This window comes from Orussus abietinus, unplaced genomic scaffold (genome assembly GCF_000612105.2).
Source record: "Orussus abietinus isolate OABI.00-Male unplaced genomic scaffold, Oabi_2.0 scaffold475, whole genome shotgun sequence".
NCBI lineage: Eukaryota > Metazoa > Arthropoda > Insecta > Hymenoptera > Orussidae > Orussus > Orussus abietinus.
In genome coordinates, this window is record NW_019394642.1 from 3,761 (window position 1) to 17,408 (window position 13,648).

At 40.0% G+C, this 13,648-nt stretch overlaps 2 protein-coding genes across 3 annotated transcripts in view; both read left to right on the plus strand.

Moving 5' to 3' along the window:
• Positions 1–220: 220 nt before the first annotated feature.
• Positions 221–1,074, plus strand: LOC111674040 (neuronal calcium sensor 2; the record flags this gene model as incomplete). Its single annotated transcript, XM_023432922.1, has 1 exon — positions 221–1,074. A coding segment is annotated over one exon (177 nt), but the record flags the coding sequence as incomplete, so codon positions are not given.
• An 18-nt stretch (positions 1,075–1,092) lies between these two features.
• Positions 1,093–13,648, plus strand: part of LOC105698960 (neurocalcin homolog) — a 28,008-nt gene continuing 15,452 nt past the window's right edge. The window contains exon 1 of one of the 2 annotated variants that reach the window (XR_002762241.1): positions 1,093–3,466. The gene's annotated coding sequence lies outside the window, so the exon portion shown is untranslated. The remainder of the gene's footprint in view (positions 3,467–13,648) is intronic. The other variant, XM_012423618.2, reaches the window with a different exon arrangement.

A 13,648-nucleotide genomic window follows, 5' to 3' on the forward strand; every position in this document is an offset into this window, starting at 1 on the left:
TAAAACGTTACAAAGTATAAGTAATGTTCTGACCGTATGAAATACCCATCCGAAGTAACGTACGACACATTGGGTTTCTGTTCGCCAGCAATAATAATGAATACTGGAATTATTTAAGGTGAACTTATTTCTCATTAACTCCGAAAATCTTTGCATATTTATGACACATTAGATGAGCAGCTACGAGCAGGGTATTGAACATAAAATATTTGTGTTCCAGGCGATATACGACATGCTGGGCGCCTGTTCGAGCAACAGGCCGGCGGACAGTGCGGAGGAGAGGGCGAAGAACATCTTCGCAAAGATGGACGAGAACAACGACGGCCAGCTGACGCAGGACGAGTTCCTGAAGGGCTGCCTGCAGGACGAGGAGCTCTCCAAGATGCTGGCGCCTTAATCGCGAGGCGTCGCGGTCGCGAAAGACACGACGCCGTCGCGGCGAAAAGCGTCGCCGACAGGCGGGGTTAACCTAACCTAACCGACGAGAAACTGCGCGTTAGAACTTTCCTATCGTGGGGCGACGGATTCGAGGGGACTACGGGGACACGCGTTCCGCGTGCTTCTTTCGCAACGGATCCCTTGGAAGCAACTTCTTCTTCGGCCCCTTTCGTTTCGCGGAGAGACCAAGATGGCGTCTCGCACGAAATTGGATTTGCAAGAAGCCATCTACTTCGACTCCTTTTCGCGTCACGGAGAGACCAAGATGACGCTCAGGAGCCCCGCGTGCCGTTCGACCTCCACGAGATGACGGATTTATATGAAACGATCTTCTTCGGCCCAGTCCGTGTCACGAGGAAACCAAGATGGCGTTTGAGAGCCCCACGTGCCGTTCGACTTCCACGAGATGACGGATTTATATGAAACGATCTTCTTCGGCCCAGTCCGTGTCACGAGGAGACCAAGATGGCGTTTGGGAGACCCGTGTGGCGTCCCACGAGAAATTGGATTTGCAAGAAGCGATCTACTTCGGCTTCTTTTCGTGTCACGGAGAGACCAAGATGGCACTCGGGAGCACCGCGTGCCGTTCGACCTCCACGAGATGACGGATTTGTATGAAACGACCTTCTTCGGCCCATTCCGTGTCACGAGGAGACTATGATGGCGTTTGAGAAACCCGCGTGGCGTCCCACAAGAAATTGGATTTTCAAGAAGCAATCTACTTCGGCTTCTTTTCGTGTCACGGAGAGCCCAAGATGGCGGACTGAAGACATGTCCGGCGTCCAACTGTCGCAAGATATCGGGTTTTCGAGAAGCAATCTCCATCGGCTCTTTTCGCGTCGTGAGACCAAGATGGCACTCGGGAGGCCCGCGTGTCGTCCGACCTCCACGAGATTTTTATGAAACGATCTTCTTACGCTCATTCCGTGTCACGACAAGGCCAAGATGGCGGAGGGAAGACCTGCGTGCTGTCCAACTGCCGCAAGATATTGGGTTTTTGGAGAAGCGATCTTCATCGGCTCCTTTCGCGTCGTGAGACCAAGACGGCTATCGGGAAGTCCGCGTGCCGTGTAACCTCCACGAGACGATGGATTTTTATGAAACGATCTTCTTCGGCTCCTTTCGTCGCACGAAGAGCCCAAGATGGCGCTAGGGAGACCCGCGTAGCGTTCAATCTCCACGGGATGGCATCTTTTTATGAAACGATCTTCTTCGGCCCCTTTCGTGTCAAGGCGGGACCAAGATGGCGGACGAAGACGCGCACGGCGTCCGGCTGCCGCAAGATATCGGGTTTTCGAAGAGCGATGTCCTTCAACCCCTTTCGTGTCGCGGAGAGACCAAGATGGCGCTGGAACGACACGCGTGGCGTCCCGCAGGATATCGGATTTTCCAGAAGTAACCTTCCTCGGCCCTCTTCGTGTCACCGGAGTCTAAGATGGCACTTGGAGACTAAGACGGTTCGCGTAAAATGGCGGATTCCTTGGAAGCGACCTTTTCATCTCACGAAGAGACCAAGATGTCACCGGGAGGACACAGCGTCCGCTTCTCGCAAGATGGCGAATTTTCAAGAAGAGATTCCCTTAAGGCAGCCCTTTCTCGGCACGAAGGAACCAAAATGGTGCCCGAATGATACCCATCTTACATCTCGTCCCGACAAAGTGGCGAATTCTTCTTGTTCGGTCCTTCTTGTTACGCAAAGAGATCAAAATGGTTTCCGGAAAACACACGGGATGTCCGGTCCCCGCAAAATGGTACATCCTTTGAAAGCAAGTATCTCGTTTCACGGAGAGCCAAAATGGCGTTCGAAATCTCGAATTCGGTCCCCGCAAAATGGCAGAGATTTTGGCTACCTCCTTCGGACCTTTTTATTCCATGGTAAATTCAAAGTGAGACTCAGAAGATGAACTCAACATCTGCTTATCAGGAATAATTAAGCGTAATCCAACCTTTTATTAATCCAATTATCGACGGGTCACAAATGGGGTGCATTGGAAAAAACTGATAACGAATTAGATGGACTTTATACGTTAACAAATGTTCCATGACAGATCGCAGTCAATGTGTTCTCGCGACTCAGGAGGTAGAAAAATCGTATTGTTTGTTTTACAAAGCTCAAAGAATTATCAGAATAGAAGAGAATTTATGCCAGTACCAAATCAACTGCGTAAATTGTGATTCACTGTAGGAAACTGCGAAGCAACGCCCTGGCGGGAACATTGAAAATATGAAATACGATTCAAATCCCGTGATGGAATACCAAGATGGCGTCCAAAGGTAAAATTTGAGAAATGTCCACTGCCCGATGCGAAGTCGGATGCTCCTGATTTCTTTTTCTTCAAATGTTTGGGAAGGGAAGATGGAGTGAGAGGAAATTGAAGAAGAAAATGGCCTTCGGATCAGATGAACTGGGTTACGAACGAATCAACTCTTACTGACGGACTGTGAAATAATGTTATCTCATTCCAAGGAGGTCTGCGGTGCACACATAAAGAAAATTCGTAAAAACTGATGCAAAATGATTACGGAGGCACGCTTCAATGCAATTGTTTAACAATGAATCGTATAGAAGTAACCGCTTTCTTTGAACTCTTTTGCAAACATCAAAATGGTACCTGGAGAATTAACAAGTCGAACGCTTTTAGAAGAAAAAAAAGTGACAAATCGTCAGAAAAATTTAATTCAGTGATTATACCGAAGAATTTATCAGAGCCAACATAAACTAATAGATAATTATTGTTGAATGAGAGAAAACTGACAGGGAATTAAAACCTAAAATATTAAAACTAAAGGAAGACCTCAAGATAAGGGATCCTTAATGGGAACTAGGACATGACAAGGTTCCTTGTTCGTTCTTTCCAGATTAGCAAGAAGATCAAACATAATGCCCAAAAAATCAATACGATACCTGATCCTCAACATGACGGACAGAAGGTGTATCTTCCAAATGCCAGAAAACCACCGAAGAGTCCTCATTTCCCTCAAACGCTCCGAGAACTTCAAAACTTTGCGGAAAGAAGATCAAATTCAAGTACTTACCCCAATTTCCAGATCGATGTGTCATCGGACCATAATTCAATCGCAGTGGTAACCAGTGATCACAATTTAATTGCAGTGCTAAACTATCGCAATATTGACCTAAGGAACCATCACACAAAATGATCCGTTTTCCGATTAGGATAAATTCCATTTTCCGACTTAACGATGCATGGCAGGCAAAATAGTTTTAAACAAAAGTTGCTCCTCATGATACAACGAACAACTTTTGTGGGAAGCATTTTTCTACACCATGCACATTTAAGACAGAAACTGCGTTTGTTTTCGAAAACAAACCAGTGATCATAATTTAATTGCAGGGCAAAACTATTCCAATATTGACCTAAGGAACCACCACACAAAATGATCCGTTTTCCGATTAAGATAAATTCCATTTTCCGACTTAACGATGCATGGCAGGCAAAATAGTTTTAAACAAAAGTTGCTCCTCATGATACAACGAACAACTTTTGTGGGTAGCATTTTTCTACACCATGCACATTTAAGACAGAAACTGCGTTTATTTGAGAAAACAAAGCTGCAGTCTTCTTCAAACGCGACAAGACAAATGGCCACGTTAGTGACTTCGCATTTAAGCGGGATACAATTTCCAAAGGACGTATTTTGCGGGGATTAAGGGGTGAGTTATCGGAGGGTTTCGAGATCTCGAGCCCTCGGGGGGTCTCGAAGGAGAATCCTGCGTTTCTCCGCTTTTTTAACGACGCCATCGGGCGACAAGATGGAATTTCGCTTCCGCCGAATGTCGAGCGTCTTTCTTCTAGAATAGGGGATAGAAGTTCAAGTTCTTCTATATTATATATAGGAATGCTACGTACACACTCGCCAGACACACATTGACACGCACAGAGTGACGGGAGCTGCGAATGTGTGGATCACGTTTCAGCTAATCGTCTTAGACCAGTAGATTATCTCTACCTATGTCCCGATGTCATCTCTAACAAGGAAGGTATCTCAGGTCGATCTCTCCGATTTGATTTCTTTTATAATATGTTATAGTAGACTAAAAACTAAGCGACACGTATTTTTTTTTATTTGCCATTAAACACTTTAAGGGGGTGAAACCACCATTCGAAGTAAGGCCTGTGAGGGGTGGCTAACCCCTTAATTTTTTTTTTAGTTGAAAAAATTATATTTTTCATTTCTCGTTATGAGAAAGCTTTTCCAGGTGGATTGGTTAAAAATATTATGTTCTTATGGGTGAAACTGCCAAATCGCCCCTTGACATGCCTTACTTTGGATGGTGGTTTCACCCCCTTAAAGTGTCTAATGGCAGATAAAAAAAAATACGTGTCGCTTAGTTTTTAGTCTACTATAACATATTATAAAAGAAATCAAATCGGAGAGATCGACCTAAGATACGTTCCTTGTAAGACTTGGTGCTCTCCACCCAAGAGAAAGGCGGTAGATTTAGAGATCTATTTAGTGATAGAAGTCGACCAATTGCATACTTTATCCAGAGACCGGCTCCGTTCTCGATTTTGCGAAAGTGCAGCCGATTCGAAAGTACAAAGCAATCCGGATTTTTATTTCAATATTTCGTTTCGACGCGGCAAAATATTTCAATACGACTACTAATCGGAACAATAATGGCTAGGACCCTAGTAGCATGGAATAATTTCTAAATATTTCTTTGTAATCTTTGCTAAATATCTCAAACGACAGATTTTTTATGATTCGTGTAGACTTCATTCGAAGATATCTGAAATATTTGTTGAAAATCTCAATGACATATTTAGTTTCAATAATTTATAAACATATACAGAAATATTTTTTAACTTATTAACACAATAAAAATACATTTTTTACTTCACGACTATTTTATTATGGGAGGAAAAAGTGTGATTTTGATTTTAAATATTTATAAAACGTTTATAATGTATTCGGCAGATAATATTTACAAAGAAAAATACTTGAATTAAAATGAAACGAAATGTTTTGTATATCTGGTAGAAAAATATTATGAAAACACAAGGAGCTAATATTACATAAATATTATAGAGATGATATTCTAAAGTAAACGTTTTGCAAATATTTCAAATGTCTGGTAAATATTTACAAAATGTACGATATTCGTTAAATACATAGAAAATATAGGAGAAACATTTTGTGCTACTAGGGGAATAATTAATTAAGGAGTAATTAATATTTATTTTCACGACCGACGCACATACAGTACGTTTGAAATTGACTTAGAATTTTCCAAAATTAAAAAAACTTTCGAGCTCAAGCCATAATATTGTTAAACAATATATTCTACCTTATCTGATGATTCTTGAAACAAAAAAATGTCGAAAACAGTGAATATATTTGCTGTATTAATTAATTGCTGTTTCACCAAGAGGCAACCACAAAAAATGATCACTGTCGTCCTAACGTCGTCCTTCAAAAGGAAGACGATTTATTTCCAACTCGCCATGCCATCGAGTATTCGAAAGAGTGAAATTCTTTTTCCGTTCGTTTCCAGCTTCCGGTCAGGGGCAAATCCCTGGAACATGTTCGCCGAAGAGCCAAAACTCAGTTGCCTACCGGAACAATGGAGATTACGTGTTTTGCAGGGGAATACGAGGGGTGTCCTTTCCGTAACAGGGGAAGGATTAACCGGGATTTTCATGATTCCATTCAAAGAAAATGGCCATCCCGCAAAAAGTGACATATTTCGCATCCCGCTTCGGCAGGGAAAATTCCCGAAAAATTTCCCGGAACCCTGGTAGCTTAGAATAATTTCTAAATATTTCTTTGTAATCTTTGCTAAATATCTCAAGCGACAGATTTTTTAAGATTTCTTATAGATTTCACGCGAAGATATCTGAAATATTTGTTGAAAAAATCTCAATGACATATTTAGTTTCAATAATTTATAACCATATATAGAAATTATATTTTTTTTAATTTATGAACATGTAATACAAATACATTTTTTACTTCACGACTATTATCGGACACTTCATTTGGTATGAAAAAACACGAGAAATATTTCTAATACTTTCGTTCCGCTATTTCATAATGGGAGCAAAACGTGTGACTTTGATTTTAAATCTTTTTAAAACGTATATAACGTATTCGGCAGATAATATATAAAAAATACTTGTATTAAAATGAGACGAAATGTTTTGTATACCCGTCAGAAAAATATTATGAAAACACATGGAGCTAATATTATACAAATGTTATAAAGACAATATCCTGAAGAAAACGATTAGCAAATATTTCAAATGTCTGGTAAATCTAAACAAAATGTATGATATTCGTTAAATACATAGAAAATAAAGTGAAATATTTTGTGCTACTGGGGAAGTCTCCTCCCAAAGAGAAATATTCGAAATCGCGCACTTTTGCCAAGTCGAGTCGACGCCGGGGTGCAACTCTTTTAGGTTAGGCACATATCATCGCGTCCTTCCATAAACTAGTTTTAAGAAAAACAAAAAGAGAAAAAAAAAAGAAAAAAAATCCGAAGTAATTGGCTACATTGTCGTTCCACTTCGCGCTTCGATCTTCGCGACGAGTCAATTTTACCCCTAAAGATGAACCCCTTTCCCTCTCTCTCTTTCGCCATCGGAATAGTTTGGGGGGACTATAGGCGCGATACTAGAGTCGCCCAATATCCGGCGAGACAGGACACATTGTTATATATACATTATATTATACATACACGCGTACGATATATTATATGTATATTGGTTCGGCACAAGGCGTCCCGATAACGTGCGTCGGGACTTTCACGCGACTTACGGCTTATCACGGACGACACGAGGCGAACGCATCGAGGCACTACAATAGAAAGTCAAGCATTGACAATCGGAAATCATACATTTATGGAAAAGATCTAGAGTCACGTCGCGCGATCAATGATCTCGAAGTCGGCACGGGTCACGGCGTCAATTTTCCCCCTTTCTCACAGTTTTTCCTTAGGTTCAATTCGAAGTATCCTAAAGAGATTAAACAGTAGACCCCGATGCCTATATATATATCACGCGATAATTAGGATAATTATCTAGTAATTGCTGTAAAATTCCCACACGATCGGACATTTTGAAGGGTTTGTCGATTACCGAGTTCTGTTAAGGTGACATGAAAGGGCGACGAGATTTATGTTAGTCTGTTACAGTCTACGTTGGAAATTGTAGGAAAGTAATTCTATATGTCATTTCGGTAGAATAATTATAGAGAAAAAATTCTATAGTTGTCGAAATTGTTAGAGTTAGGTTCTGAAGCTTTTCATTTTCGATTTTAAATTTTTCAAAAGCGTGAAACGTCTAACACGGACACGGAGTACACCATGTTGGTTCTAATCCATGATATATAAATTAATTTTTTGGAAAAAAAAATGTAATTTCATGACCTACCTTAGAGCCTCGGTATTCACGTGGTAAAATTTCAAGTGAATCGGTACACCGAGTTTGGAGAAAAGTTTCTTTAATGAGACCTCACAGACGCCACTTTCATGTCACCTTAATTCTTTTGAGGATTGACCAATTGTTGCTGACAAACCCTTTTTTTTTTATATTTATCAGTTCTTGCGAGATGACCAATCATACGTACTTACCAGTCTTTACACAGGATTTTTCAGTAGAGAGTAGGAGTATTTTATGAAAGTTTAAGAAACAATTTAAATCAATAACAGTTATTTAAATTGGTGCCATTATTCTCTCTGCAATTCAAACATTGCTCCTGAAATTATCGGATGAAATAGAATGCGCCTATGACGTAAAATAAAAATAGAAAGGAATTATTAATGAAGGAAAAATGAAATGTTTTTGTGCCTTGTTTTTGGGTCACAGATTGAAATTAAAAAATAATTTTAGCTATTTATAGGGTAAATACGCGCCCGGAAAGGTGTCGAATGAAACCTTATTTACATGTGGAAATTTTACAAAAGGTACTATTATTTTACGAAAATAAATTTTTTTAATCTGATTCGCGTTTGTCTACCAGAGATCTAAATTTCAGAGAATGTCAATCCCCTGACGCAGTGGTACTTATGAATTTTTACTTATTACTTATGAATACAAATTAATTATTTATTCCTTTGTCCATCATAACGTTAATTATTCAGTCTTTCCTTCAAATTATTCGTTTTCAATCGGATCATAACTCGAATTAGAGGATTTAATTTGATGCGAACGATTATACTTTCATGTCGATGCCGATTTCAATTTATGTTCGCCAGGATTGTTTAATCAACGAGTCATGCCAAATCTTTTTAAAAAATTCAACACGAATAACATAAAAGCGTTTCTATTGAATATGATATTCCGCATTTCTATTGAAACTCAAAATGATGGGTGAGTACCTGTACAAAGTACGTGTCTTTTATCACCACGAGGCAATTATTAACGGCATAATTAACCGTGCTATTTCATCCGGATATTTCATTGTCCATGTGTGCAATTTCGAAAGTCACGTAATACCGCAGGGCGACTCTTGAGATATGCAGCAGCGTAATGAAACTTCTATAAAGAGGCGATTTATCAACGAAATTAAAAGTTATAAGGGAAGTCGGAGAAATTGAGGAAATTGATGTCGCGACCCGGAAGTGAAATTTCGGAACCGGAAGAAACGGACCTAAAGCGAGTGTTCCACGTAGAAAGAGTTCCTACTCGTAACTTCCGCGTTCTTTTCCATCACACGACAGAAGTGCATCTTGCATTCGCAGGGGAAAATGGGAGCAAAGATAAAATACGTGGAAATATGCGGCGCATCGGGAGGGAAACTTCTTAAAAGTTCTCATAAGTTTCCGCGAAAGGGCCGGAAAAATCCTCACCTAGACAAGTGAAACTTTTCAAAGCGTCCTACAAAATGAAATACCTTTATTCCGCGGCATTAAAGGAAGACAAAGGAATTTATGAATCCTCATCCACGGAACGAATGGCACGTATTATTAATTTTTCGCCATTTAAAGTTCAATTATTACGTATACTTTGTCCTCTGTAGAGACATATATGCCTCTTGGGACCTTCATTCAATACATATGTATGTCTAAAAATTATGTAAGATGACATTACTCATGATACATAGCCTCAATTTTTCCTTAATTATTACCTAATGAAGAGTCTATAATAATTACTTATATGAGCTTTGCAATTTTTCTAAATTCTAAAATCATGTGTTCGGGTCGAACTTCAAAGTGCAATGTCACCTGGCAAGTTTCACCTGAAAAGTCGTAACCTGTAAAAATCGGGCACCGTGAAATGAAGCTTTTCACGTGAGTCCAACCGAAATCCGAAAAAGGTTTTCCTTTTTCAGGCACAAAGGGAAGGGAAAAGTTTCCCTCGCGATGCGCGGTTCGTTGAACCTGCGCAGTGAACGCTTCTCCGCCTCGAGGGATGACATGTCAATTCGCAACAAAAGTGAAACAATGAAGCAGAATAAGGGGATGAACCACTCGAGCGATTCTCGCAGTTTTATATTTTTCTACTCCCCTCTGAAGCCCGCCTTCACATCCCCGCCGAAAGTCCCTTTACCGGTTTGTTTGATCGCTTTTACGAGTTTTCTTTGCCTCTCGGTGTGTCCATCTTCGCACGTCGCTTTGACGTTCTTTGGAGTCTGTTTTCTCCCATGTCCTCCACCTGTCACGCTTCTTAGCCTGCCGAGACAGTCGAGACACGTATTAAGAGTTACCCCAGTGATAAGGGTTTTTTCCACAATTTTATAGCTTATCGTTTGCATCAATTCCCCTCTTGATGTGTCTATCTTTGCGCCTCGCATTGACGTTTTTTAGAGCCTGTTTGCTCCCATGTCCTCCACCCATCACGCTTCTTAGGCTGCCGAGACAGACAGTACACGTATTAGGAGTTCCCTCTGTGATAAAGGTTTCTTCCGCAAGTTTATAACTTATCTTTTAGATCAATTGCTCTCTCGGTGTGTCCATCTTCGCGCATCGCATTGACGTTTTTTAGAGCTTGTTTTCTCCCATGTCCTCCACCCATCACGCTTCTTAGGCTACCGGGGAAAGTAGGGATACGTGTTAAGAATTCCCTCTGTGATAAGGGTTTTTTCTGAAATTTTATAGCTTATCGTGTGTATCAATTGCTCTCTCGGTGTGTCCATCTTCGCGCGTCGCATTGATGCTCTTTAGAGCCATTTTCTCACATGTCCTCCACCCATCACTTTTCTTAGACTGCTGGGACAGACAGTACACGTATTAAAAGGTTCCTCTATGATAAGGGTTTTTTCCGCGAGTTTATAACTTACCGTTTGCGTCAATTCCCCTCTCAGTGTGTCCATCTTCGCCCGTCGCTTTGACGTTTTTTAGAGCCTGTTTTCTCCCATGTCCTCCACCCATCGCGCTTCTTAGACTACCGGGACAGAGTACACGTATTAAGAATTCCCTCTGTGAGAAGGGTTTATTTCAAAATTTTATAGCTTATCGTTTATATCAATTGCTCTCTCGGTGTGTCCATCTTCGCGCGTCGCATTGATGCTCTTTAGAGCCATTTTCTCACATGTCCTCCACCCATCGCTCTTCTTAGGCTACCGGAGAAAGTAGGGATACGTGTTAAGAATTCCCATGTGATAAGGGTTTTTTCCGAAATTTTATAGCTTATCGTTTGTATCAATTGCTCTCTTGGTGTGTCCATCTTCGCGCGTCGCATTGACGCTCTTTACAGCCTGTTTTCTCACACGTCCTCCACCCATCGCGCTGTTTAGGCTGCCCGGGAAAGTAGGGATACGTGTTAAGAATTCCCTCTGTGATAAGGGTTTTTTCCGCAATTTTATAGCTTATCATAAAAAAGATGGCTGCACCTTTAATAGCCCACTCACCGGTTACATCGCGTCATTGGTCCGAGTTAAAGGAGAGTATCTGTTTCTCGATTTTATCATTTGAAGGTTATGTCGACCGGGAAGTATCCGACTGCAGTTGTGACCACTTTGATGGCAGAGCTGGCGCTTAAAAATCTTTCAAATCGCGATAAAACCGGCCTTGCAACACCCTCTGTACTTTCAATTAATCCCCCGATCTTTCCCCTGTATCGACCAAGTCCTAAAACTTTTACCTCTTGGCGTTTCGAGACGATGAAAAAGTTTACGAGAATTGTCGAAATCGATACTAAACTCCCGTTTATGATAAACGTTTATTGGTAATTTTCTGTAGATATCGGACTATGCCACTCCTACGGCCGTTCTCTTCGAAAGTCTACGTATCTATGTGCATTTTTTAACACCGGCCGACTCGACATTTAAAATTCTGATAAAAATCATTTTTATCTTGCTATTCGATGATTACGTAAAAGTGAAGTGTTACGTTGCAGATCTTATTTATTCTTGTAATCGAGCGAATAATAGGAGATGGAGGTTATGCACGAGATGGAAATAAATTTAATGCATAACTCGTTCATTAATATTAATTAGAGCTAATTTTACAAAATTTTAATTAAGCTTTCATGTAACTTCAGAAAATTGTTTCTGGTCTGGTCCGTGCTGATTTTGCATTAACCGCGAATAATAAACTAGCTACAGGGGGTTCTGGAAAAATGGTCATATGATCTGCAAAAAATTATGATATTTCTGAATCACCCTGTACTCGATCGATTTGGAAACCTCTCAAACTTTCTTACCCGTTATGACGTAAGCATCTGAAGATGTCTCGAGTTCCTACTTCACGAGTCGAAAGCCTTCTCCATCGAATCCAAAAGTACTCGAATTTTATTCCCCGAAAGTTTCAAGCATCATTATTCCCTGCTCTGCTACGTGGCTGCAAAGTTTATTGTTTTATTTCTTAACTTCTTACCGTGGCTTAATGTACGAATCATTGAATTGAAGTTTTCCCCTGCGCCTTGCCCCTTTTAATTTTGAATTTTATGCCTTTCTTCGATACAAAAAAAGCTACTGGAGTTTCAAGCATCATTATTCCCTGTTCTGCTACATGGCTGTAATGTTATTGTTTTATTCTTTAACTTCTTACCATGGCTAAATGTATGAATCATTAAATTGTAGTCTTCTCCTGCGCCTTGCCCCTTTTAATTTTGAATTTTATGCCTTTCTTCGATGCAAAAAAAGCTACTGGAGTTTCAAGCATCATTATTCCCTGCTCTGCTACGTGGCTGCAAAGTTTATTGTTTTATTTCTTAACTTCTTCTTTCAAATCATTGTAACCTGAATTTTCAATACCTAGTAATGATCATTACACGTTTTTTGACGTATTTAAAAATGTCATTGGACGCGCATTTCGCAAACGGAGGTACTTAACAACAAATTTCGCACAGATATGAATACGAAGCAAGATTTATTCTAATTAAAGATTATATCCTACAATATTTTTATATTTCAATATTTCTGTACTTTCAAACGGCGCAATTTGACGATGAAGTTCAAACACATTACCATCACCGTCAATTTATTTAATTTGCCCTTGTTATTTATTTTAAAAAGAATACAATTTTTTTAAATCATTATAACCGGAATTTTCAATACTTAGTATGATGATTACACGTTTTTTGACGTATCGAACAATGCGATTGAACGCGCATTTCGCAAACGGAGGTACTTAACAAATTTCGCACAGATATAAATACAAAGCAAGATTTATTCTAGGAATAATCTTAACCCTCAACGTGATTGTTTCTCAATTAGATTACGAGAATGAATTCTTATTCTGGGGCCACGACTCTAATCTCGCTCTTGTGCGCTTATACGAATCATGCAAATTACCAAGGTCTCCTAGAAGCCCTTTACAACTCGTAAACATTATTATTGTTGTATTGTCAGCGATGTGCTACTAAATTATAATATATATAATATTATATATATACAAACGACACAGATATATATAAATATATTATATATATATGTACCCATACGAAGGGGATATAATTAATAAGTATGCGCGTTGCTAGATCCGTGTAAGAAAGAGAGCTATATGTATTTATTATTTATATCGATAGGTATATGTATATGGACAAGTGCATATACGTGTATGAATTTATGATCTCTCGACAAATGCCAGGGAGATGGTTTCAGCGTTTTCTCGTTACCGGCACTTTTTTCGCACAAAATGGCGGCGCCGAAGACACTTCGGAGGGCCGACTTTGAAAGTAAAATCCCTCGGCGATCTATTTAGTCATTTTTAAATTTCGATTGTGAAATCAAGCTCGACCAGCGAGGTCGATCTAACGCGTTATTTCTATGAGAATATTGCTCCTTGTATCGCTACTCGCGA